Source organism: Branchiostoma lanceolatum, chromosome 8 (genome assembly GCF_035083965.1).
Source record: "Branchiostoma lanceolatum isolate klBraLanc5 chromosome 8, klBraLanc5.hap2, whole genome shotgun sequence".
NCBI classification, from domain to species: domain Eukaryota; kingdom Metazoa; phylum Chordata; class Leptocardii; order Amphioxiformes; family Branchiostomatidae; genus Branchiostoma; species Branchiostoma lanceolatum.
The window spans coordinates 17,697,693-17,725,527 of record NC_089729.1 but is presented as its reverse complement, the minus strand read 5'-3'; the positions used below and the strand labels follow the sequence as shown (position 1 = coordinate 17,725,527).

The 27,835-nt window shown below is 41.3% G+C and overlaps 2 protein-coding genes across 2 annotated transcripts; one reads left to right on the top strand and one right to left on the bottom strand.

Moving 5' to 3' along the window:
• LOC136440048 (tether containing UBX domain for GLUT4-like) lies at window positions 1-11,900 on the top strand. Its single transcript, XM_066435817.1, has 19 exons — window positions 1-108; window positions 513-568; window positions 928-1,054; window positions 1,571-1,659; window positions 2,549-2,621; window positions 2,848-2,921; window positions 3,341-3,471; window positions 5,269-5,438; window positions 6,780-6,962; window positions 7,485-7,556; window positions 7,938-7,998; window positions 8,358-8,433; window positions 9,250-9,398; window positions 9,580-9,642; window positions 9,810-9,862; window positions 10,097-10,148; window positions 10,704-10,773; window positions 11,419-11,582; window positions 11,825-11,900. The coding sequence occupies exons 1-19, from the start codon at window positions 22-24 to the stop codon at window positions 11,830-11,832; spliced, it is 1,758 nt and encodes a 585-aa protein (XP_066291914.1). The 5' UTR covers window positions 1-21; the 3' UTR covers window positions 11,833-11,900.
• On the bottom strand, window positions 11,853-27,805 carry LOC136440047 (centrosomal protein of 95 kDa-like). Its single transcript, XM_066435816.1, has 18 exons — window positions 27,693-27,805; window positions 26,722-26,772; window positions 26,219-26,347; window positions 25,007-25,225; window positions 24,098-24,197; window positions 23,543-23,709; window positions 21,375-22,053; window positions 20,447-20,659; window positions 19,295-19,442; window positions 18,525-18,617; window positions 17,823-17,895; window positions 17,161-17,268; window positions 16,829-16,995; window positions 16,191-16,265; window positions 15,572-15,724; window positions 14,910-15,043; window positions 14,133-14,217; window positions 11,853-13,008 (listed from the first exon to the last, which is right to left on the bottom strand). Exons 2-18 carry the CDS (start codon window positions 26,765-26,767, stop codon window positions 12,844-12,846), a joined length of 2,754 nt encoding a protein of 917 aa, XP_066291913.1. The 5' UTR covers window positions 26,768-26,772; window positions 27,693-27,805; the 3' UTR covers window positions 11,853-12,843.
• Window positions 27,806-27,835: the final 30 nt, after the last annotated feature.

The following is a 27,835-nucleotide window of genomic DNA, read 5'->3' as shown; positions in this document are numbered from 1 at the left end:
TGTGCATTGCGCGGATAAAACATGGCGGCCTCCATGAGTGTGCAAATTTTGTGTCCGAACGGGAGACGCCAAACCGTGAAAATATCGTCCAACACCAAACTTTTGCAGGTGGGGTTGCATGCCTGAATACTTCCTTAACTAGCTGTATCAAATTTTAGACCATGGAAGGTTGCAGTGGGCTAGAAATGACCCGACATGTGTTGGCAACGCAAATTCTCTATAATATTTTACACGCATTTATGTTTGTTTACATGCATTTTGAAACACTTCAAAATATTATTATAATCTTACGAGCAACATACATCGATGGATGACAAAGGATCGTGTTTGGATCATGTTTTTTCTTTGTCCTTTCAAAAAATTGTGATGTGAGCAAACGATATCATAATTTGTAACAGCAAGCAGTAAAGTATAATATTTTGCTCTGTCTCTGGGTCAATTACCCGGTGAATGACCTCATCATGCAAAAATAAAATTAAAAGTACAAATTATACTTTTTACGTCATTATTAGGTACTGGAGGAAGTTTGCCAGAAACAAGGTTTCTCAGCCCAAGAGTATGATCTAAAGTAAGTATTGTGATTACTGTTTATCACACTGAATATTCATTATGATGATTATATTTTTCATATTTACTTGTTCATAATCACAAGTCACATAGCACATGATGCCTCATGTTTTTTGGGTGCATTAAATGAAGTGTGAAAAGGTTTTAGGTCGGTTGTATATGCTGCGTGTTGCAGTATTCTCTAAAATATTGATATTTTGAATTTCATATATTATTACTATATGAGCTCAACAATGCTACAGTTTTTGAACATAAAGATATTATCACTTCTCAGTTCATTGATTGTGTGCCAGATAGAAGTCATCCTTTCGAAAGTCCACATGTTTTCCTGTAAATGTGAATGTCTTTATTACCACATAGGCATCAGAGGACAGTGCTTGACCTGTCCGTACCAGTCCGCTATGCCAACTTGACCAACAATGCCAAACTGGAGATGGTCAAGTCCACCAAGACACGGGCAGAGGTGGATGTGACTATTGGCCTTCAGGTAAGTCTATAGAAGAAGAAATATCAAAAAGTTCATCCTCTTTTTCTACTTTGTATAATGTATAAATTCATCGAACAAGAGACTGGTAATGACTCTCATCTAATACCCTGGGAGACCAAACCCCGCAATTCGGCGCAATCATCTACCCAACACGCCAAACTTTACCGGCACTGGCCCACTATCCCGCTAGCCCCACTATCCCGCTGGCCCCACTATCCAGCTGGCCCCCATTATCTGCTTTTGAATGGTGTGGTGAGTGATCGTTCCGAATCACGGGGTCTCGTCTTCCAAGGTATCATTTAAAGGACTATATATATATTAAACCCTATACAAGTTAGTATGTAAGTTACATGTAATCATTAGGATAATTTCTATTTTTTCAGAATTGCCAGCTGTTTCCTTTCCATTCATAGATATTGCACGTCAGTCTTTGTAAAATGGTTTGTGATAGATAAACTCATCATAAAGTGTAATTGTTAATTGTTGTGTGTTTTTCACCACTTGTGATGTCATCAGTTGGAGTCAGGAGAGAGACTGAAGCACTCCTTCCCCCCAGCCACCACCGTGTGGGATGTGTTAAGGCACTTTGAATCTCAGCCAGGCAGGTATGTATAAAGTTAAACTCCTAAACTTTTAAGAACAATTGTAGATAGCCATATTGACTTTACTTGTGTTGTTGAAATTTAGCAGAACACAGTATCATCTAGAAGGCCTAAAGTTTTGTTGCTTCTTCTCAAGTACAAGTACTATGTAGCACATAAAAATTGTGTCCAGAACAGGAGATAGGAATACTGGAAGTTCTGCTGCAGTACCAAAGAAAGCTGCCAGAGGGCCCAAAATCTAATATTTAAGACCTAACCACAAACTAAATCTCACTACAATCCATTCATAGCTTTTCAACTTAGGCTACTATATCACAAACACTGTTACACCATTACAAACGCTATTGAAATCATAACCTTCTCTTTCTTTATTGTACATTAGTGCTGCGTACCGGTACACGGGTACTGTACCGTAAAAATTGATTAGGTATAGGTCCAAAATACCGGATCATGAAGTACCGGTACTGTACCGATATATATTTACACCAAGTATGTGCTTATTTTGTGACTAATCTCCTGACCTCATGGCCTCATGCAACACCTAAGGTGACCAAAAAGTGACACCATGGAACAGCGTAACTAATATGCAACCGATCATTCAGCCAGGCCGGGAGTTTTGATAGCAAGGCCAAGGGAGTATGGCGGTAGGAAACCTAGCTATGTTCTTTGAATAAAGATACTGACAAGTTGTAAACAGTTTATTCATGTTTCTGTCATTATTGAAGTTCAGAAAACACATGTTAATTTTTCAAATTGCAACTGGTCCGGACCTGTACCTAAACTTCTGTACCGGTACGTATACCTGTACCTGATGTTACGTTTAGGTACATGTAGCACTGTTGTACATGTATCTTGAGATATCTGTGTAAAGCATTTTGTCCTTATATTTCAGCCCCCATACTGGTAAGTTGACATCAACCAGTGCCACAGATGTACATCCTGTCTGTGTCTACATGAGAGAAGAGGTGTGCATGTTTTCTCTTCTGTTCAGAGTATCAATGTTACACAGTCGTTTTGATTATCACATTATATAGAATATTCAGCTTTCAACATAAAGCCTTTATGCTGTTTTTAATAAGGCATGGTACATGTATATGTCTTTCTTCAGAAAACCATTTGCTATCTACTGTTCAAGAGTTTTTGTTCTTTGTTCATCTAACTGTAAATATTTGTTCCCTCTTATGTTTTTAGATTATTGGGGAAAATGCCCTGCAGTCAACAAGCCTGCGGACACTGGGACTGACTAGTGGGAGTGCCATCTTGAGGTTGGTAGAATTTGTCATTGTAACATCTATACTACATTGATGGGATTTTATACTGTCCAGAATCAAGTCATGTATCATAGCAACTTGTGACACAAGATGACACAAATTCTGATTCAATAATTACCTCTATGAAAAAACTGAGGTATAGTTTTTGGCGTTTCTGTGTGTGTGTGTGTGTGTGTGTGTGTGTGTGTGTGTGTGTGTGTGTGTGTGTGTGTGTGTGTGCTTGTATGTGTGTGCTTGCTTGTGTATTTGTTTGTGTTTCCAGACATTTGTGATCAGCATAACGTAAGAACGGCTGGACGAATTGTGATGAGATCTGGTATGTGGGTAGGTCTTGGGATGACAAAGGTCAACTTTGGGCCCCCTGGTTTGTGACCTTGGTACTACAGCAGAACTTTGTTTTTGCCTGTTGCCAGGTTGGTCCACAGGAAGGTTGATGACCCGTCCCAGCTCCACACCAGTAGTGCTCCAGTGGCCAAACCCATGAGAGTCACCGGCAGTAAATCAGAACCCACCAGGCAGTCTGCACCTAGTACATCTACACACAGTAGGTTACTGACATCTTCTTAAAGGCACCCAGAGCATTTTATGAGGCTTGAAAACTGGAAATATGCTAGTTGCTGTAATCTTTATGAAATTGACATTTAATGCCACTGTTTACCACATTTGCCTGCAGATTTCTTCTCAAAAGTGCTCAAAAGCGGCACCAAAAAAAGCTACATGGTGATCCTTTAGTTTCACGCGCCTAGTGTAAATAGACCGATACCATAGCCCCGCCCACCTCCGTCAAAACGTAGAAATGCAAAATCAAAACATGAAAATGCAAATATTTGACAGACATGCAGTCACTCTCTCATTGGTCGAACCGCTAATTGTGATGGACAGTCAGGATCAGTCTATTAGGGCTTGGATTTTCTATCAGTTCTCACCACACAACGACATCGTATCTTTGCTCCTTTAATGTCGACATGTAATGGTATAGTGTTGTTGAATCTTACTATGTGTAGGAGTGACAAGAAATTATAGTTTTTTATTCAAGTTTCAAGCCTCATAAAATGCTCTGGATGCCTTTAAAGTATTATGTTGTTGTGTGATACATTGTAGCTATTGCTTGTGCAGAAGATACAAAGACTAGAGCTGTGTACTGGTACACAGTGACCGATACAGTACCGGGTACAATCATTTAGGTACAGGTCCAAAATACCTGAACCCTGGTGGACCGGTACTGGACCGGTACTCATCAGGTCAAGCCTGACTCAGGGGATGGCCACCTTGACAGATAAAATTACTATGAAACTACCGTGGCAGTGCACTAAAGCCACATCTATACTATACTCCACCACATAAAACACGTAAAAAATTTGCAAGGCTGGAGTCAAATTTTCATCTGTGTTTTCATAAAAATAATACCCAGCACAATCAAGTATTATGTTGTTACCAGTTCAAACATGCTTTTGTCCTTATTGAAAATCTACAATTTTCTGAACAAGTAGTTTAGGTACAGGTTCAGGTCCGGACCTGTACCTAAACCCGTGTACCTGTACCTAAAATTTGTTTAGGTACACAGCTCTAACAAAGGCTAAATCTTGGTTAGTAGCAGGCCAGTTACTACCAAAGATTCTGGCACTTATTCTCAGGATATGTGCTTTTAGGTGCTATTGAATTATCTTTGCTGTAATTGTATTGGTTAGATTTAGTTAAATCCACACAAAACGGTTTGACTCATTAGAAGGCCAATAATATCTGGTCTATGTGGACAGGTAGTCACTGTAAAGAAGATTCTCAGCGATTGTGTCAATGGGAAAAATTGTCTCACGGACGACCAAAAAGTGTTCACATTGGCCAGGTGGTTCTTATAGAGTTTGTCACGTGTACAGGTTTGACTCTAGATGCAAACCTGCTTTCATAGACACTTAAAAGTTTTCCTAAGTCAAATTTAAAAAAAATCATCATTGTGTAACAAATATGTACTTCTGTCTGTGGTGCTGTCTCAACCATACAACATATATAGATCAAATCTACCATCTGAAAATAATTTCATCAGGTTGGTAGAATATAGGATATCGAAGATTCTTTTTACACAACCAGGTAATCTCACCTGCTAACGTTTCAGTGTCTGTCAGACATCTTCTTCAGAGCTTCTGACTGGAGCACTGCTTCTCACCGCTATAAGTAGCCGATGTAGGTGGCGCTTTTGCGGTGAGAACACTGCCCCAAACGTGGCTAAGCTTGTATCCCCCCTCGTCTCGGTTCATCACTGGTGTTGTCTTCCTTATCCAGACGGGTGAGATTACCTGGTTGTGTAAAAAGAATCTCCGATATCCTAAATCTACCATCTGTTTAGACCTTCCAAGGACATCTAAGTCCAGTGATACCCAGCCCATGGAGGTGGAGGAGGCCAGGCCTACACAGAGTGTGGAGTCCATGGACACCAGCCACGCTCCAACTGAACAGGAGACAGAGGCTATGAGTCATGAGGAGATCCTACAGAGGCTCAGTCCACAGGAGAGGCAGGTCAGATACAAGGAACCACTTTATACTAGTACTTGAATGAACTCTCTTGCTTGACAACTGTACATGGTAAAAATGACAAACAAAAAAACTACAAGGCTAATCTATCCTACACACCCTCATTAAATCAGGACCCCATTGCTCCACGTTAGCTCACTCGCGTAGGGGCCCTGATCTTCAGCGCAGGTAGACATGGTTCTGGCGACGTCACCACCAAAACAGCTTCAGCCAATCAGAGGGTTTGCTAAACCTCATCTGAAGCAAAAGCGCAACGTACGCTGGGAAGTTATCAACCAATCAGGTTACGTCTCACATCGTTACTTTAGGTTCAGAACAAATTAACCGCCAAATAAGGATAACTCATTAATTATTCATGAGTAACTTTCAGTAACGGTGCCAGAACCATGTCTACCGGTGCTGAAGATCAGGGCCCCTACGCGAGTGAGCTGACGTGGAGCGATAGGGGTCCTGATTTAATGAGGGTGATCCTACATTGAGAATTTCAGAGTATTACAGTATCAATAGCAGTATATAATATTGTCATATATAGATGATTTGCTCGTTCATTTGGAATGGAATACAAAGAAATCATTTTGTTTGCGTCTAAATGGTATTCCTAACAGTTATTGTGTAGAGTGGTCAAAGGATAGAACTTTTATTGTCAGTGTTACTAATTTACTATCTTTTGTATCATCTGTAAGGTTGTGAAGCCTTTGTTAAACTTTTATCAGTGCCCCAGTAGTTGCACTTAGCTTTTCTGACAGTAGCCCTTTACACACAATACTGTCCTTGGTACTGAAGAGTATTCACACATGTTCTGTGATGTACAGTTTTCATGAACTTCACTGTCCTTGGTGCTGAAGATTATTCATGTACTGTACAGTGTTCTCGCCAGGCCTTTTCATTATAGGGGCCCCCGATGCTGTGATTTGAACCCCCAATGCTGTGATCTGGACACCGATGCTGTGTTTCAATGAGCATAGGGGTGTTTCTTTCTGGGAAGAACCTTCATAAATCTTATAAAAGTTCTTATTTGGCTTTAGAATGAGTCTGTGACAACCTCACAAAATTTATCCCTAAAAATGCAGTAAATATTGTTTTATTTGGTTATGAATTTCAAAATTTTGTGAGGGAAGATGCCAGACTCCCAACCATTATCATGGCTTTGGCACTCTGCAAGTGACTTGCGCCGCGCAAAGTTGGCCTTTCGTACCTGACCCCTGTCAAAGAATCCTGGTGAGAACACTGCTGTAGAATTTTCTTTTTTTTCAACATAGTACTGATCCTCTCCCTTTTGTTTGTTAGAGTATAGAACTAACACTGCTATTCTTAATGTATGTCCAGGTTGTGGCCACAATGAGCAGCATGATTCAGCAGGCACATGTACAACAACAGCAGCAGCCGTCCACACAGGCATCTGCAGCACCACAACGGGCAGCCCAGGGGCCTTCCAAGCCCAAGAAGGCTAGGTCCACCACTCGTCAGCAACAGCCCACTACCCAACAACCTTCCTTTGCTAACTTCAAGGTTTGTGTCAAATATTTGTTTTTGTGGAGGTTTGTATTACAAGGTGTGTGCTTGACCAGGCTTAGCTAGGATTTTTAGACAGGGCGTCAAAAGATTAGGGGGGGCGGGGGGTGGGAACCAGAGCTTCCCAATGTACTCTATGGATTAACAATTACCTGGTATTGCATGTTAATCAATTACATGCTGTTCAACTGTCTTGTATGTGGAATGGTCCATTTTGCAGTGAGTGTGTGGGGGGAATACATTGTACAAGTGCATGTGAATGTAATTACCAGGGATACGGAGTGCTCTCTGCAAAAGAAGGGTGTCCAATTTCCTTGTTTTCTTAGTGTAGGGCGTCCAAAAGACACCCTGACGCCCTGCTAGCTAATAGCCTGTGCTTGACTATGTTTGTCAATTAGTAGCTAGATTTTGTCCATTTCCATGAATTTCATTTGCTGCTGCCCACAATTAAAAGCTTCCAATCAATTCTGGCCTTCATTGAATGGAGTGAATAAGTACAATCATGTTCTCTACATCTAGTTTCCAGAGGCATCAAGAGGCCAGACTCTCTATGTGAATGAGCTGAGTGAAGTGGACAGGAGGAATGTTGAAGTAAGAAAGTTTCACCAACAGCAACATGTACATTGTATCAGCAGTACTACAGTAACAAAGTTAAAATCACAATCACAAATATTACCGACATATCTATTGCTTATTGCCTAAAGTAGTTTGCTATTTCAGATCTCACTGGTAATCTCAAATGCATTTGGGAGTATTTGAGATCTTCACTACATCTGTTGATCACTTAATCCTTAGCATGACGAGCTTCAAGTTTACCAGAACTGTATTTGTACATTTGAAGACCATTATGTCAAAGAGCAGAGCATTGTTTAAGCTCTCTTTTTAAACACTACTTACAGATCTGATCGGTCCTTTATCCAACACTGTAAAAAAAGTAGATGTAAATTTGTGCCCTTTGTGTTGTTGTTTCAGCCTTGTGATAGAGAACCTGTTGTATTCAGTATGGACATGCTGGAAGGGGCACAACAATCAGGTACAAGAAGTTATGCTTGTCTTGTACGGGAAATGTCTGTCATGTATACTGTACGTTGCCAGTAATGCTGGTATAGTTAAAGGTCTGATCAATGCTACAGCAATGCATTTGTAGCCTGTATACCACCATATTGAAACATATGGTCCTACCGGTATAGCAGTATGCTATTGGTTATTTAAGATATTTTCTTATATGGTAGTGTTTTTCTTGTTTCATTATTAGAAGTTGCTATAGGAGCTCAGGGTCCAAGTATTAGTAGTATTCCTGCACGTTCTGACATAAATTGAAGACGTAAGGACATTTTATTAGAAGCCCACACATTAGTTACATGTACATGGAAATTTGTTTCATTCCCACAGACGACCCCACAGATGACTTCTTTGAAGTGACAGTAAATGATGTAAGGCTGATGATGGCAGACCTGTCAAGAGCAAGGTACAAGGATTATCTTTTGATAGCCATTAACATATTTTTTCCTGTAAAAGTAATAGAATCAAAGAATATATACAACAGTCTTGTCAGTATGATGATAGGTAGTGTCCAGAAGATTCAAAGCATGAAACCTTTTTTTACTATTTAGATAGCTATTTGTAAAAGCTGTTTTGCTATAAAGCCAAGCTTCGGCCGTATTTGTTGATCACCAAATTTAAAAATTGTCAGAGACCCGGGCATATTTTTTAACACATGATTGAGAAAATTGTATAATTGCCGAAAATGTAATTTACAAATGTAGAGCTTGCACTCTGCAAGTTGCAGACTTGTTGGCTGATAAATTTCCTGTTTTTTTGACAGGAGCTTAAAAGCCGTTTGTTTCATAGTGCAGATATATAAACAACAAGCTATCTACTTACCAAAAATCATGACCATCCATCAGGCCCTTCTTGAGTTATTCCCTTTCAAAGTCTGAAGTAAAACCTGCTCCTGTAGTTCCAAAAAAGCCGCCAGGGGGCCAAAACCTATACCTCTTACTCTCTGTCCAAAGAGCTATCTACCACTCAAAAATCAGGACCATAGCATGTCCAGAACACGAGATATCAAAACAGGAAGTTCGGCTGCAGTACGGTAACAAGCCGCTAGGGGACTCAAAATCTTATCATTTCCATGTCTCATCAAGATCTACCCACCTACCAAATATCAAGACAATCCATCCAAGCCTTCTCGAGTTATGCTGTTTGTTACAAACACACACACAAACGCTACCCTCTGCATAACCTTCTTGGCCAAGGTAATGATAGATGTGTCTTCCCACAGACGTGACATGGAGGATGAGAGCATGATGACTGGTGCGATGCGGGCCCAGCGGGAGGTAGAGATGGTCCAGAAGTACCCCAAGACAGTCATCAGGGTACAGTTTCCTGACAGAACAGTGCTGCAGGGGTTCTTCAGGCCCATGGAAACAGGTACAGTCAGAACCTGAAACTTTTCAACTAAAACTTATCAACTGTATGTTACATAACCTGCTGAGGAGGATAATGAAAAATTTCATTGTTAAAAGAAACATTGCTGAATCATTTCACAATCTCAAAATGTCAGAGATGATGGTTTAGAATGTAACAATGGCATCTTTTTTTTTCATTCCAGTGCCTGCATTGACAGAGTTTGTGAAGTCCAGCCTGGCCGATCCCAGTTCCTCTTTCTATCTATGTAAGTCTCTTACCCCATAAACAATTGCTTTCCTTTATAATGACTATGCACATTTTGCGTTGAAATTGATTAGGTCCTCTTTTTAGAGCCGATGTTTTGTTGTTCACAAGTTACATTTTCCACATTGTTTCTTATAAGTTATATGGAATTCTAATGGGCCTTTTCAGACACTACTCCACCAAGGTGTGTCCTTGATAAACCTTCCATGACATTATATCAGGTAAGTTGCTGAGATATTATAGTCTTACTCTTGTACTCTTTGTATGTAAATATGCAGAATACATTATGTACTGAGAAAGAAGCTATGACTGGTACAATACAACATGTATTAGAAAACAGCTAAATGAATTTACAGCATTGAATACTTTTAACAATCAATATGCTTATTCTAAAAGAAGATTTTATGATTGATCATGAAGCATTAGACATTGCAGATTCTCTCTCCTTATTTCAGGCTAAGCTGTTTCCAGCAGTGGTGGTTCATTTTGGTTCAGAAGTACACAGGGGTAAGTATAATATTATAACATTCAGTTATTACCAGTATAACATTCAGACAATGGTTTATCAGATGGATATAAAGGAAAGTGAAAGGAAAGTGATCTCGAACCAATTTAGCTCAAATGAACTCAATGAACAGATGAGCTAATCTTCCACTGGTCATGACAGAGAAGACAGACGCTATGTACAGTATTTACAGGTTCATTGTACCAGGGAAATTCCCCTGCCGGTAGCTCTTTTCGACAAGCACAATGAACAGTGGACCACAGCTTAACGTCCCGTCCTAAGGACTGCAACCCTTTCTGGTAGCGTGCATGTCGGGTGAGCGACACAGCCGGGATCAAACCCAGGGCTTCTAGTTCCAGAGGCAAGATTGCTAACCACTCGACTACGCACGCCACGCAACCATATATAGATACATGTATGCCTGTAACAATGTTTTTCTTGTGTTCCATACTTTTGCAATTACAAATGTGTTAAGTAGGGAAATTTCACAGTAATCCTAGATGAGTATCGTCAACATGGACTTGATGCAGAGTGTGTTCTTCTTGCCTACATTACAGATCGTTACCTGAAACTAGAGATGCTAAGTAGGGCATCAGCACCACTGGATGCTGACAAAGTTGTTGCAAGGTAAGGCTGTTCAAGGTCTCATTCATGAGTTTTTTGCCCCATAGGCTTACATGTTATAAAACGTGTTTTATATGGGCGCGTTCGTAATGAAGCTATAGGAAATGCACCAATGTCATTCATTCTCTGTTGAGCACAGTTACCCTAGATCATGTGAAAAAATTGCCAACTACCAGTTGGCATACAATTCCTTTTTATGGCAATTACAAACTGCACTTAGCTACACCCCCAAAATAGGCACTTTCCAGCTAAAAGCGTTCGGCCGCATTACCGCCAATGTCGGGCTGTGTACGTCCTACATGTACCTCGTGCACGGCTGCCGAACTTTACCTGTTAATTTCTTCCGTTACAAACAGGCTTTCATCAGCTTGACGCTTGAGATCGGTCGGGCTGGTTAAAAGGGAATTTCCCACCGATATAAACACACATTCATGCAGCCGTTCACTTTTGGGGGCACGGACTCCTTTAGGGTACCCACTCGGAGTAATACAGGAATGAGACCTCAAACCTGCTCAAGCTGAGTTTGCAGTCATGCGATGGATTGAAAACTCTGTTGGTCATATAAAGTCTGAAGTAATAGTAGTAGAAAGTGAGTTGTTGCAAGATTGTGTTTTTGTTTAAAAATAAATTTGCATAATTTTGTTCCAGGGACAAAGTACAGACATCGTCAGAAGGAGCCAGGGGCGTGTCTGAGTCAGCTGCCCCACCCAGACCCAGGCAACAGGTGTTCCCTGCACCTGAGGGCGGGGCTCGGGCGGGGCAGATCAGAGGTCAGCAAGATGGAAAGAAGGTTCCCAAGTGGTTCAAGATGGGTAAGGAAAAGTTTTTCTTTAATCTGTTGAAAAGTGACTTTGAAAAACTTACGTACCAGATCATAAATATAGGTATAAAAAAATACCATGTCTAATAGATAAATTTCATTGCCAAGATATGTCTCCAGTATCATTCTTTATTACCTTAATTCTCCCAACTTATTTTGCAGTAAACATTGTTCCTATTATCATTTTTTATCAAAAAGCTTCTCTGCTAATACTTGTCTTTCTCTTTTCAACAGGAAAATAGAAGAAACAAAGACCAACATCCAACAGCAATTTCAATCTGCAATTTATTCATTGTTGTATTTACAAAAACAAGAAAGGAACTATTTCATACAATTAGTTAAAACGTTAACCCAGTGCATATTTCCTATATCATGGCTACATATGATCATTTGTACATCTCTTATGAATCTGTGCATTGCTTAAAGCATCCTCAGAAGTTGATATTAAGTCAGAATTACTTCAGCGGGAAAACTTCAACTAGTCATCTGTTACATGTGACTCTTTTAAAGAGCTGTATGTATACACAGTTTCACCAGAAAAGTTGATTTTTCTTAGAATATGTACTTAGCTGTAAAATGGTGGCTGAAAGTTTACCTTGGGATTCAAAGATATCAATAAAATGTTTCATGAAACATGTTGCAGTTGTTGTCAAGCATTGGGTAATCAGATGCCAGTGTTCTCGCCAGGCCTTTTCAGCATAGGGGCCCCCTATGCTGTGATTTGGACCCCCTATGCTGTGATCTGGACCTCTATGCTGTGTTTGAACCAGCATAGGGGTGTTTCTTTCTGGGACAAACCTTGTGACCCTTCATAAATCTTATGAAAAGTTCATATTTGGCTATAGAATGAGGCTGTGACAGAGGAAAAAGTCTACTTCACAAAATTTATCCCTCAAAATGCATGAAATAATGTCTCATTGGGTTATGAATTTACAAATTTTCCGGGGGAACATGCCGGACTCCCTACCCTGGTCATGTTTTCAGCACTCCACGCGTGACTTGCACCGCGTAAAGTTGGCCTTCTGTACCTGACCCCTATGCTGTGAAAAAATTCTGGTGAGAACACTGGATGCTAATATTTTAATGCTGCTACAAAATAGTTAAACACCAAAAGTGAAACAACATTAGCTATGTTTTAAGCATTGGGATTCACCTTTAATGTCACAGATGAAGAAAACATAAAATCAAAAGAATTTCCTGTGCCAGCTGAAAACAGAAGATCTACCAAGCACTGTGGAGGGAAGCTACATGTATCACAACCTAGTCTGATATCTTGCGAAGTTGAGCTGACGACGAAGCCTGTCTGCCTCGAGCTGTCGGAAGTACGCGTCGTCCTCGTCACGAGTCAGCTGGTTCTGTAAGCCCTTAATCTCCTGTTCCATCTTCTGTCTGAGTTCACGTCTCATCTTCTCTAGAACCTGCAGTACAACAGAAAGAGATAGGCTTCCATGACAAAGTCAACCGTGACGTCGCGGTGGCGTAGTGGCAGGGTGTTTGGCCCCAGAACCCAGAGGTACCAAGTTAGAATCAGGTTCCCTGATTTGTCCGATTGACGTTGTGCCCTTGGGAAAGGCACTTTCCCCACTTTACTCAGGTGAAAATGAGTACCTACATGTAGCTTCGGATGGGGACGTCCCTCAGATAGGACGTTAAATGGAAGTCCTGTGTTTGAGGAGAGCCACACCTCAAGCAAGAACCAAACACACTTATCGAAAAGAGTAGGGTTCCTTCCCGGTGTGTGTGGATCATATAAATTTGTCTGGATATACAGCTTGTACTCTTCAGTACAAACCTGGTGTGTTACGCCTTCATGCGGTTTACTTGGCATGCAATACAAGCAAACAAACCGCAGAGTCACACCTTGTGCACACTAAAGAACCCAAAACATGTTTTGAAAAGAGTATGGGTCTGCAGAATTTTCAATAAGTTGAAGTTAGGGTGGAAGTGTCAAAGGAAAGAAGGTATTTTGTGCATGAAAGGCTTGATGTCTGTAAGAGTTTTCCATAATGACAATTGAGTGTTTGAAATTCTCAATCCCCATCTTGAAACTATTCATCAGTATGCACTTTGAGTTTAAGAATACTGGTTGTTAGGATTGTATGTTACAGCAAAAACAACACAAGACAGGTCTAGCCAAAGTAGCAGTACAGTAGTTACATGAACAGCTTTGGTGGCGTCTGTGTGGCATAGTGGCAGAGCAACCGGCCATGAACCAATGAGACCCAGGTTCAATCCCCAGTGGAGTACCCGGACATGCACCCAGACGTTGTGCCCTTGGGAAAGGCACTTAACACATATTTCCCATGTCCTAAGCCCAGCAGTAGGGTTTGGATTGGCGATAGGAAGGGCATCCAGCCGTAAAAACTCTTGCTACAAAAAAGACTTGCTGTAACATACTGATGGGAGTTCTGGGGCTCCCCCATTCATGTGCAAGCACGTCCAACCCCCATATGATGGGGAATATAAAAAGTAAAATTGGAGAGAGAGAGAGAGAGAGAGAGAGCTTTGGAGGAATGATTTTAAGTAATATACACAAGGCTACCTTTGCTTGGGCTTTGTCACGTATCTGTAGTTCATACCGCTCCCTGGTCAGAGTCTCAGCAAGCATGGAGAACTGATCACGGTAGCTGCGGACATGGTCAAGGACTTTTTGCACTGTGGGATCAAACTTTTTCTCACTGCTTTAGTATACATACAAAACATGCAATGGGAAAAAAACCTAACATACAAAACTTCTATTCTACGTGAGGCGCAATGGAAAGGGTGTTTCGCCCACAACCGAGAGGTCTCAGTCTTGAAACCACTGCTATGCCCCGATGTTGTGCCCTTTGGGAAAGGCACTTAACATGACTTTCCTCACTCCACCCAGGTGTGAATGGGTACCTTACTTCTGTTGGGTAAGGTCGTATTGAGGTCACCTGATGGCGCCGAATGGCAGCCGCCCAGACCCTTGCGACAGTTCCACAAAGTGCAAGTGTGGAGCAAATTAAATATATGTATCTGTTTGTTTTGTTTGTTTGTTTTATTTAGATCGCCATTAGTGATATACAACATGCACTATTCTTCCTGGAGTCCCAATACAAATAAATAAAATGAAAGGAAAACTATACAATTAACTAAAAAAACTATACAATAAGAATTCAACAAAACAAATGTTGTGAAATCAAAAGTAAACGAGAGATGAACGAGAGTGTGTATTGTGTGATTGTAAACCCTGCAGCAATTCAGCACTGGCTGCCATTGCATGGGTACTTTCTGACTAATAAACCATTATTATTATACAAAATGTATATATAATATATTCTATCATAAAGGATACTAGTTCTCCATGGACTCCAGTTCATCTTGCTGTCGCTGGGCTACGTGGTCCCTCTTCTCCTTAGCGTACTGTCTCAGATCCCGTATCCGCGTCTTCTGGATTCCCAGGCCTTCCTCAAACAGCTTCTTAAAGATCTGTGAAATTTGTTGTCATACCACACCAGTAAGACATACGACGTTTTTGTAAGAACGGATACATGAAGTTGAAACACAAATCCATATACATATTCACTTTCCAACACAAATTGGTAACAGATGCATTGTTCTGAATGATCACCTGCAATTTGCTATCAAAAATCTGGCAAGTGGCCATTTATCCAAACTACGTAAACTTCACTCAAGCCCAGCCTGACTAACATGCCCTCCTGGTAGCCTAAGCGACTAATACGCTGCTAGAAGGAGAGGGAGCAAGATTTTGTATAAAGCAATGAACATTTAAAACACTTCTTTTTGCAACATATGATCCACTGCTCACCGAGTCACGTGTTCTATCTGCATAACGTGACGTCACGGAAGCAGTGGATTGCTCATTCCTTGACAAAGACTGGAGCTGATCAGTCAAAAATTTGGGTAAGTCCAATTTTTGTGTTGGCAATTGCAATTCAACTTTGATACAGAATGACTTCTACCGACACAGATGAGCTTAAGTGAAGAAGCTCTGACCTGTTCCTCTCTAGTCTTCCTCTTCAGCATCTTGGCCCTCATCCTGACTTGGTACTCGTCGTAGTACCTCCTGGCTCGGGCAGACTGTTGGCGCTTCTGTTGGACGGTACGCTGGACCTGTCGCTGCTGCTTACTCCTCTCACGTAGGTCTTTCTACATGTCCAAGAACAGCAGAGTTTTGAATATCACCAGATCAAAAGCGGGGGTCATTCTCCTATGCACAGCTTTGCCCACAGCCTGTACAATATACCTTGGGAAGCCTCTGCTAATCCATGCTGAGCTTTCCATTTTTCTAACCAGCCAATCAGAGGTTTCCACTTTTGTGGGTGTGTCCAGCCAATCAGAGAATTGCCTAAATGGTTTCTTTAGGTAAAGCTGATTCTCTGATTACCATAGCTGGTTAGAGGACAAGCCCACTAAAGTGGAAACCTCAGCCCAGTTAAACAGAGCCTCTCGAGGTATATTGTATATGCTCCGGACAAGGCTCTGCATAGGAGAATGAATGGTAAGTACACTGTACTTGCCTCCACACTTTTTCCTGTATGAAAAGTTGCCATCAATTTTATCCATAGCAATTTACAGTGAAGACATTTCTTTAGTGGAAAATACAAAGTCTTACCATTCTTTGCTGGTGCTGTCTTTCCTTGTCCAGAATTTTCAGCATGGTCTCTTGTCTCTTCTTGGCATCCTCAAACTACAGATATAAAATCAACTATTTAGTAGACTGTTTAGTAAGTGTCTTACATCAATCTTTGTTCAAAAATTACAAATACATTACATACTCTATTATCATCATATCTCAACTTAATAAAACTTAATTTAAAAGCTTTCAACGTGTAAAGACACCTTTCACACACATTTGATGAGAAGCTGACTGCAGAGTAGAACAGGCTTTTAGCTAGGCATGCGTCCATGCGTCGATTGGACGCATGATACTAAAGTGACAAGGAAATTGGACGCCCTCTTTTTCAGCTGGACACCCTCTTTTTCAGCTGGATGCACAGAGGCCCCCTAGTTTCCCTGGTAATTACAGACACATGCTACTGTGTTACAGTGTCACTGATGCTTTTTTAGTCCTACCAGACACGGGGACAGCATGAAAACTTATTGACATGCAAAGCTACCATGAAATTGTCAATCCATAGAGCCCATTGGGAGACAGAGAGGGAACAAGCAGTTTTAGTGCTTAAAATGGTCTGCTAAAACCCTTGTCTATAAATCCTAGCTAAAAGCCAGGAGTAGAAGAATTTTCCCTGCCTGTTTCTGAGTCTTGGTTCTCTTGCTGACAGGTTCAGACATCTTGGTGATCTGTTCTATCTGTTTCATCTGTCTCCTCCACATGTTGGCCATGGTGTGGGGGGACACGTGTAAGAATGGGAACTCCTCCATTAGAACTGGCAGCAGGTCGTTGTCTTTCACTGTCACTGGAACATGTAAACAAACATGTAAACAGACATGTAAACAAACATGTTAACGTCCACATGTTAACGTCCACATGTAAGCCATGGTATATGTGTAGAAACGTTTGCATGCTTCGAACGAAGAATGTAAGAATGTTACAAAGTGCCCTATTTTGAGCATGAACTTACTAGTGTCATCTCCCCTGACTGGGGTTGTGGGACTGGCTGACCGACTTCTTTTTCTGCTTCTCTCATTCCCTTCATCTGCAAGTCTAGAACCACCTCTACTGACAGGCACTGTAGTAGGAACAATCAAACAACAGTTCTTACTGATAACTCTGAATCTAGAAGGTTGTCTACTAGGGGTGGATACCGGTTCGCTGGACCTGATTCGGACCTGTATAACATTCAAGAACCCAGTCCAAAAAACCTGAAAGCCTAAAACCTGAGTCCAAAAAAACATGAACAAAGTACAAATATATGTTTCTATTTTGTTAGATAAAAAGTGTTTTGAGTCTCCCCTCTGACAAAAAAGGCATTTAAAATAAGTGCAACATTCAAATATCAAACACTGGTTTATCTTGAAAGTCTTCTCACCAAGAAACTTTTATACTATAGTCCTGCGTGTCAGTATTAATTCTCTATGCTTCATATTGGTCTAATAAAACAAAACATCAACTGGACAGGATCAGGTCCGGACCTGAACCTAAATCTCTGGACCTAAACTTGGACTTGGACCTTATCAAGCCAAACCGGTATCCACCCCTATTGTCTACAACTAAAAATTACACTCAAGTGGAAAAACCAAAGCATTTTTGTACACTTCACTCTTGGTATATGGTTTACAGTACCTCTATATTTGGTTCCAGGCTTGGATTGTGTCTGCTTTGGAGACTTCAGGGTAGCTTTCCTGTAGATTTTATCCTGAGAACAAAAACATTAAAAAAAACATTCAGTACTCCTCCATTTCTCAATGACCAGTCAGTTTCTTCCTTACTGAAAAGAGAACGTCTATACAAGATCTTGAGGAACTTAGTCAGTGTATCAAATACCTGTTGCTGTAAAGCTATGTAAAACTCGTCAAAGTTCCAGTGTTTTAAGCATTATTTCTCGTGGAGGCAGCATAATTGCATGATACTGGTAGCAGGGGTCAGGGTGGGGTCGTGTGGCGCAACGGCAGAGCGTTCGAACCAAGAGGTCCCGAGTTCAAATCCTGTCACGTAACCGATCTTGTGCCCTTGGGAAAGGCACTTTACACGACTTTCCTCACTTCACTCAGGTGTAAATGGGTACCTGACTTTGATTGGGGAAGGTCGTATTGAGGTCACCTGGTGGCGCCGAATGGCAGCCGCCCAGACCCTTGCGACAGTTCCACAAAATGCAAGTGTGGATAAGATATTATATATGTTGTGTAGTGTGAAACCTGTAATACCCTGCATCAATTCAGCGCTAGAAAGGCTGCCATTGCGGGTAATTTCTGACCTATAAAAACCATTATTATTATACACTAAAACCATTTCATGATAAGAAAAGTTGCATTTTTGTGAGGATACCTTTTGGTTTGATTTCCGCCTGATTTCTGCTTGTTTTCTCAGCTCACTTGTTGCAATGCCCTTAAACTCATCCCTGTAGATAGAGCCCAGAATCTGCAAAGCATACAGAGAAGATGTCAAATCCTTAGTTCTGGTGATTAATGGAAGACAGGTATACTACAAGTAAGTCTTATAATGTTGAAAGCAAGACTTCAATTGTGATTTTATGTTCGTGATGTAATCACACCACAAATACGACCTCCGTCTAGCATTGCATTACTACAGTTGTTTCAACAAGCAAGTCCCCTGAAAAGGAGGGCGTCTAATTTCTTTGTTTTCGTAGTATAGGACATTCTCTGAACGCCCTGCTAGCTAATAGCCAGCTTAAGGTACTGTTGAAGGGTGGCTCAGGAGTTTTGGGATGTTATTGAAAAAACCCTTTATACATCTCTCTAAACCTTCCTCAACCTTAATTTTTTTTCAGGTAGTACCTTATAGCAAGGTGATAATTTATGCAAATTGGTATGACGTCATGATTACATGGCCACAGCCATTTTTAGAAAAAGGCTCTCCTTGGCTTGTACTTCGATGTTTAACAATATAACTTTGCAGGAATGTACATGATAGTAATACATCAAAGTTTATGCGTGCCTATGTTTATATTTTGAAATGACGATTTTGGGTGAATTTCTGATAAAAAAATAACTATAAAAATTTGCCAAAAATTGTCATTTCAAAATGTAAACATAGGCACACATAATCCTTGATGTATTACTATCATGTACACTTACTTTAGTTTTAGTCTGGTGCCCCCTCCTCTCCTCTCTCAAACCCCTGCGGATGGGTCCCAGTCTCCCCGTGGCATCCCCGTCCAGAGCATCATCAATGTCCTGGAACCTCACCTTCCTACGGGTAGGGGAGGACACAGGGGAGGGAGATCTGGAAACAAAAACAATAAGTGTGGCAATTAAAATGCCAGACCTTACTAACAAGGTATTGAGTGACAGGCGGGTCCACAGACGGATTCCTGTAAAATTCTGGGAATTCGTGCCAGAATACCAGACCTTACTAACAAGGTATAGAGTGACAGGTGGCGTCCACGGACGGATTCCTGTAGAATTCTGGGAATTCTTGTGAAACGGGTCTAAAATATACTATTGAAAACTATTAAGCTCGCTCCTGAAGCTTCGTTAACAAGGAATGTCTATACATGTAACCTTTTCTGCCTTGCAAGACAGCAAAATACATTACTTTTCTGGATTGAAACAGATTTCTTTTGCAGCACACATTTATCACAGCCACACACTGACTTGAAATATCCTTGGCTTCAAGTTTTATCACTGACTTGACAAATCAAATATATATATACAAAAACTTCACTGTGCTACAAATGCTTGCTAAGTTACTTTTTGAGACGTCAAGTGTAAACTATGCCAGTGTTATGTTATGTTATGTTATGTTATGTTATGTAAGATGTACACTATATGTCAGAGCTTGAGATTTTTTCTGTCATCAAGATTCCTATTGATGAAAGGATCCTACAATCAATCTTTTTTCACATCATCCGTGTGCAAATTTCCACTATTTTCAAATTTGGACATTTTCATATCTTAAGTCTGTGACCGATTTTTGTTCATCAAGGTTGACAGAATGGTCTTAAAAAAATTTTGATTAAAGATTCACTTGCAGCAAAATTCGAATTGACACGTGCTGGCTTAAGCCATGAAATATTTACATACCTTGAATAAAAAGACCCTTTTTACACAACCAAGAGATTTATTTAACCGACGTTTCGGTGACCATCTGTCACCTTCTTCAAGAAAATTCTGACTGGTTCACATAGCAATGCAGCACAGGTGTTTCTGCTTATACATATTAATGAGATGCAAACGCAAAATATTTACATATGTACAATAACAGGGGATGACATCACATTTACATACCTTCTCCTTGGCGGGCTGTCCCGTTGTTCATCCCGTAGACCACGTAGGGGATCCCTCTGTGCCCGTAACATGTCCCTCCTCCTGTACGCACCCTCCACACCGCTACTGGTGTCCGTATCCTGGCTGGTCTCATCTGTCTCATAGTCCACAGCACTGTCACTGTGCTGGGACAGCTCATCATCCTCTCTCACCATCAGGCGACGAACCTCCTCACTGAAGTGGACGACACAATATAAAACATCAGGCCAGAGTGCAAATTCTACTTCAATGGAAAAGTGAATCACCTGGGCAATTACAGAAAGGTTTTAAGTAAAGAAATGTTTGTTTGTCTGTTTGTTTCTTTAGAACAGCAGTGTTCTCGCCAGGCCTTTTCAGCATAGGGGCCCCCGATGCTGTGATCTGAACCCCCGATGCTGTGTTTCAATGAGCATAGGGGTGTTTCTTTCTAGGAAAAACCTTCATAAATCTTATAAAAAGCTCATACTTGGCTTTAGAATGAGGATGTGGCAGAGGAAAAACTTAAACTTCACAAAGTTTCTCCCTCAAAATGCAGGAAATAGTGTCTTATTCGGTTATGAACTTCAAAATTTTGTGTGGGAAGATGCCAGACTCCCAACCGTTATGATGTCTTTGGCACTCCGCGAGTGACTTGCACCGTGCAAAGTTGGCCTTCTATACCTGACCCCTAGAAAAAATCCTGGTGAGAACACTGAACAGTGCCACAAAATATATCAATGTAAAAGACGTTATTTACTTCGCAATCCATACACTTTTTCTATATGATTATGAGGAATATGAAGATTAGAAGTAGCCAGAAACATTCAAAGTGCCTTCTTGCTCCAAAACTTTTGTCCCTTGTGACTGTATCAACAGTTTATGTACTTCCTCACTACACACTACACTTCTCAAAGAGGGACCCTATATTAACCGTGATCTCTCCAGGAATTCCTCCAGTTGTCTCAGCCTCCTCTGGTGGTCCATCGCCTCCTCCTCGTCCATCCTTCTGTCCTCCTCATCCCCATCACTCCTTCTGTCCATCCCAGCTGTCTTCCTCGTGGGAGTCCTACCTGTATCAGCCGTAAAGTGCACTCTCTTCGGAGCTGTCTCTTCAACTCTTCCATTGAGTGGTCTGACGGACGGTTGGGTTTGAAGTCCTCCCGGAAGTCTTTCCTCACCCATAGGAGGTTGCGCAACACCGGGTCCCTGAGACAACCCCCCAAGATAAGAGTCTACAGGTTGTGGTTCTTGGGTTGGTCTTGAAGTAGCTGATGTAACCGAGACTAACGGTGGCTCCACTGCATCAGAATAGGTGGGAATCCTCCTGCTAGGTAGAGTAGTGGGGATATCACTAACATCTCTGTGAGCAGCGGTAGGAGTTCTTGTGACAGAGATGGGGATGGCTATAGAGGGACGAACGGTGGAGATCCTTCTCAAGTCAGATGTGCCCGTGTCTTCTGGTCTTGTTGTTGTAGGGAGGATTGGTGAGGGAATGGTAGAGTGTATAACACTTGTGACTGGTGGTGGGATATAGGCAGATGTGGATGGAACTGTACCGGGAACTGAGACTGGTCGTGTTGTTGTTGGTTTACTGTAGGTGTCGTCAAGCCCTACAAAAAGTAAAAGTTAGAGGTTAACTCATGGATTAACTGGAAGACTGAATAAGTAGGTTTATCTTCACTTTCTATCAGACTGAAGATCTATTGAAGCACATTTGTCACACACATTTCATTTCATTTTGCAATCAAAGATTGTTGACTTCATTCCTTCTAGTCCCTCATACAAATATAGCAGAACAGAGAAAGTATGGCGATGCTACATTGTGTATATTGCCATTGGGAATCGTAGTACTGTAAGTCTACTTAGATCCGCGGGGCCTAAAATCCGCGGTTTCGGGCAAATGGAAAATCCGCGGTGGTTCTAAATTCGCGCTGGGCGATGAGTAGAAAAAACAGCAACTGAATACTGCCATCAGAAAATGCTTGTTCAATTTTTAGAAATAAAAAATGTTACGAAGGTCGCTACAAAACTGCTTCGAAATCGTCACAAAATGCGGTCTACGCCAAAACTGTGACGGGGAATTCCCGCATTGTGATCACGTGAAATCTTGCAGTCAACCAATCAGAGCACAGTTTTTCTGACGCGAACCAATCAGCGCTTAGAAAAGCGGTAAACATGAGTAAACAAAGATGGCGGCCCAGCCCGGCCCTGCCGCTAGCGCGCCGTATTTTGAAGTAACATCACGGCGTAAAATACGAGTCATCTACGCTACGTAAGCAGAATTTTCACGGGAAAAAAATTAAAGGAATAGATTCTCCACCGAATACGACCACAAATGGCGGCAAATGGCGGCAAATCACAGCGTAGGGACTCAAATGCTCGGGTGAAAATCTTGTTTTTCTTTACGTATTTTTGCTCGCTTTCTTGAAAAACAGGTTTTTAATGAGATCTACGTATGTCAAAGGCACCGATATCGATTGTTTGCAAGCATAACAATAGCAAGAAACAAAAGAGTGTGATTTTACAACGGTAGACGGCGTCCCCAAGCCCGTAACAACAATGCAAAGCTCAAATTGTGGCGTGTATGTCGATAATTATTTTCTGATTTCTCGGTAAATTACTACTGTATGTGTGTAGCGGTCGGGAGTAGCGACGCCGCTCGGCCAAACTCCTGCGAATCATATGTAATATCACTTGTTTACACGTATGTACTGTGTAAAAGTTTGTCATGTTTTACACAATCGCGTGCATTGTTTATGTGTCGCTTTTCCCTGAAGTCGAGTTCACTCGTATATGTGGGGAGGGGGGCAAAAGTACGATAAACATATCCGCGGGGAAATTGATTCGCGGCGCAGAGGTCGCCGCGGATCCCGCGGATCTAATTATACCGCGGATCTAAGTAGACTTACAGTAACACACACATTGTCTGTATAACACAAACTCCAGCTGTCCGGGGGTTTCTGTCCCCTCCCCGCGGTGAGCGGTTACAGGGCGGCGAGCGGTTACAGGAGGCTTGATTGAAATCAGGCTAACAGACACATAGACAAGCCCAAAACAAAATTTCACTCCTTTCATGTACTCAGTACTTTTGCTACTGACTTGTTGAGGTTGGTTTGAGCGGCGAGCCTTTGACAGGAGGACTGCGAGTGCGACTGTGTACATATCTGCTGTCTCCCAGCTCTATCAGGTCATCTGTGGACCCCTCCTCAAGGCTGTCCTGTGCTGGGGCAGCAGACACTGTGGCAGGGGGAACAGGTCTCCCTGTCCTGGGTAGGGGAACAATCAGTTGGGCTGAGAACCTAAAATTTACAGGTATACCCTGTAGTTAACAATTAACGTAAATTCGTACAGTAACGTACAGTACTAATACATTGGAAATGCACTTTCACTGTCCTCAATTTCTGGTGGAGATGTCACCACATAAACAAAACCACCATAACACTTTGACGATTTACAGTACAATTCTGGACCTGTGTTTTAGATTGTTCAGGTACAGACACTGTTACACTTGATATTCTGGACCCATACCTAAACAATTTTACAGGTACAGTGTACTGGTACACAGCCCCAGTAATCATAATATTTGCTACAGACATGGAAGGAAGATTCATACTGTCAATGACAAGATAGTAAGAAATAATCTGTACCACTCACCTATGAGAAGTACCTAACTCTTCATCCAGTACATCTGTTATAATGGACTGTCCCTGTCTGGAGAAGGCATACGGGTCCTGTGGTCCACCCTCCAGCTCATCTAAGTCAGACAGGAAAATCACAAAGTGGTAAATCATTTTCTGTTGAGGTGATAATCTATGACAACTACTGAGGTAAACAAATACAGGGATCTACCCAGAAATATATAGCAGGATGGGGGGAGGGTGCCGGGCACAGGATACGTGTCGTGAGGGGTTAGATCTGGAGGGGGCGCACAACTCTCAAAAGGAGAGCGGATGTTGCCTTTTGCCTTTTTCAGACATAATGGCAGTTATTTTCTGCAACTTCAGCTTTACACCTGAAATTTCTAGTTTTGAGCAAAATTACAGGCTTTGCTGGGTAAAAATTGAAAAAAATGCCCTAACTTTGAAAATCAACAGGATGGAGCTGGGATTAGAACAGGATGGAGGAGCGCCACTGTACCATTCTTTAGGGAGATCCCTGCAAATAGACCACATTTTGTACTATCTTTTGAAAATAGGTGGGTAAACTGTTAAAACTGAAAGTTTTAATAACAACAGAAAAAAACAGCACAGTTTCCTACCTTCCTGTTCAGACAATCTATGACAACTACTTAGGGAAACAAATAGACCACATTTTGTACTACATATCTTTTGAAAATAGGTGGGTAAACTGTTAAAACTACAAGTATCAATAACAACTAGAACAAGGTCTTGCACAGACCGACCCACCTACAAAATATGAAGACAATACATCCAAGCATTCTTGAGTTATCGTCTCATAGACTTTCACATTCCTGTGCAATTCCTAGAATTCTTGCAAACTGCACACAATATATATCAATTTGGCTCGCTCCTGAGGCGTCACCAAAAAACAGCAGTTTCCTACCTTCCTGTTCAGAGTCACTTTCGATCTCCTCTGCCAGGTAGTCGAACAGACCTTCAAATATCTCCAGTAGGTTCCTGATGCTCTCCGCGTCCCCCGAGACCACGCCCTCCCCCGTGATGTGGGACAGGTTCACGTGGAGGTAGTCCAGGGCCAGGGAGTCTATCACACTCTGAACATTGTGGATGTGGTCTTCCTTAGTCAGGGGGTCCACTATACAATCTAGACACAAACATCGCCTACAATTAAGAATCAAAAAACTCTCTGGGTTTAATGTGCTGTATGGGTAGACTTAAAACATATTAGGGTACAGGATATAGGAGATTCTTTTTACACAACCAGGTAATCCCACCTGCTAACGTTTCGATGCCTATCAGACACCTTCTTCAGAGCTTCTGACTGGAGTACTGCTTATCACCGCTATAAGTATAAGTAGCCGATGTAGGTGGCGCTTTTGCTGTGAGAAGCAGTACTCCAGTCAGAAGCTCTGAAGAAGGTGTCTGATAGACACCGAAACGTTAGCAGGTGAGATTACCTGGTTGTGTAAAAAGGAATCTCCTATATCCTATATTCTACCAACCTGATGAAAATATTTTCGGAAATATTAGGATACAGTCAAAGCATACTGCTCTACGTCTGTACATACATGTAAGGACCAGCTGGCCTACTATGTGACCACATTTTGGTGTTCCCTTAGAATATTTCCAATTCACACAAGCATTAAAAATCCTGTCTATAGCTATAGTGACCACCTGTCTACATAGACCAGATTTTATCAGGCCCCGAGTGGTCTTCTTGGCAGATTTATTAACTGTACATATACTTTTACTTTTGGCTTCCTACAATTTACAGTTAGCGGGATTTGGTATGCTGAGGAAAGAAACTGTAGTGTGAATCATCATCATCATTACCCCCCCAGATAACCCCGCGAGGGGCAAAGTAGGGGGGGAAGGAGGTCCCAGGCTAAGGCGGGCAAGCCTCCAGCCTGGCACGGTATGACTCAACGGTGGGAGCCGATACAACCGTGCCAGGCAGGGCGTTCCATTGTGGGATGGTGCGGGAAAGAACGAGTGTTTGTATGTGTCTGTCCAAGGAGGTTATATAGTCTATATAACCTCCTTGGTCTGTCCGAGCATTGAATGTCTGCATTAAAAAAGTAAGACAAAAAGAAAGGGAAAATCAACGTTCATTTCCAGAAGATATTTGTGGTCCTACCCGGTGGTTTATCTCCAAGGATCCCTTCATACAGACTGACCAGCAGATGACCGTCACAGTCGGTCAGCTGCGTGACCCTCAGCAGGAGGTGTACCTTCTTCAACAGGCTGTTGGCAAGTTCAATCCATTCTGTGTACAAATAAATTCATTGTCTTCAACCCTTCCAGCCTCAGATGTAAAACTAATAATAACAATTTGGCTCGCCCCTGAGGTGTTGCCAAAAATCTGCCTTAAAGTAAAATTCATTATTTGTACAAGGAGTGTTTTGTTCGTTTTATTTGATTTCATTGATTGTTTTATTTCAAACTTTACGGGTGCTGAGATAACGTTACATGTCATAAATGTATGATCTCATCAAAATTTCAAATACATCATCATCTATACGTGGAAAACTATATTTTGACATCAGATTTAGAATTTTGATATGTTCATATATTTATTATTGAAACTTCAGTACAAACATCTACTAGATGTATGAAAGTAACGTTTAACTTCATACACACCGTCGTCAGCACCTGTGGCCGATGAACTCGATGACGCTGTATCCATGGTAACTATAACAGAAAGACAACATATCAGGCATATTTTTCTATCAAGAAAAATACATGCATAATTTCTTAAAGACACCCAGAGCATTCTATGAGGCTTGAAAACTGGAAATATTCTAGTTGCTGTAATCTTTATGAAATAGACATTTGATGCCACTGTTTAACACATTTACGTGCGGATTTCTTATCAACAGTGCTCAAAAGCGGCACAGAAATAAGCTACATGGTGATTCTTTAGTTTCACGAGCCTAGTGTAAATAGACCAATACCATAGCCCCACCCACATCCGTCAAAACGTAGCAATGCAAAATTAAAACATATGAATGCAAAAATTTGACGGACATGCAGTCACTCTCTCATTGGTCGAACCGCTAATTGTGATGGACAGTCAGGATCAGTCTATTAGGGCTTGGATATTCTATCAATTCTCACCACACAACAACATCGTATCTTTGCTCATTTAATGTCGATATGTAATGGTATAGTGTTATTGAAACTTACTAATATGTGAAGGAATGACTAGAAAATCTTATTTGAGTTTTTCATGCCTCATAAAATGCTCTGGATGCCTTTAAAATAATAAAAACAAGGGACTAAATATTCACCTTGAATATATTCAGCTTTTACAGCGCATAATTGATATAGAATATAAGTATAGTATAAACAGCAATAAACGACTGAGGCCTGAAATACAGGGACCGGGTCACCCCACGTTTGCGTGTTTCTTCTGGTACGTACATCATAAACAATTTATTCATAGTCGAGACGAAATTCGCCCCCCTCCCCCTCTGCAAAATTATTATAAAGTCACACATTTAAAGTGAATTCATCACACTACATAACGCAATTGTACAGTACCAGATAGAGTAGCTACTTATAGATATATAACGGATGACGACCGTATCATAAGCGCTGTCTGTACTCACTTCAAAGAACTTGTTTTGCTGAGCGGTTCAAAAATTTCCGTTCAAAACGGCCGCCATCTTGGCTAATGTTCATACGATAAGCAACGAGTCTTCATTGGCTGTTCGCACACATTTTCAATAACTCCAACCAATCAGATTTCGTG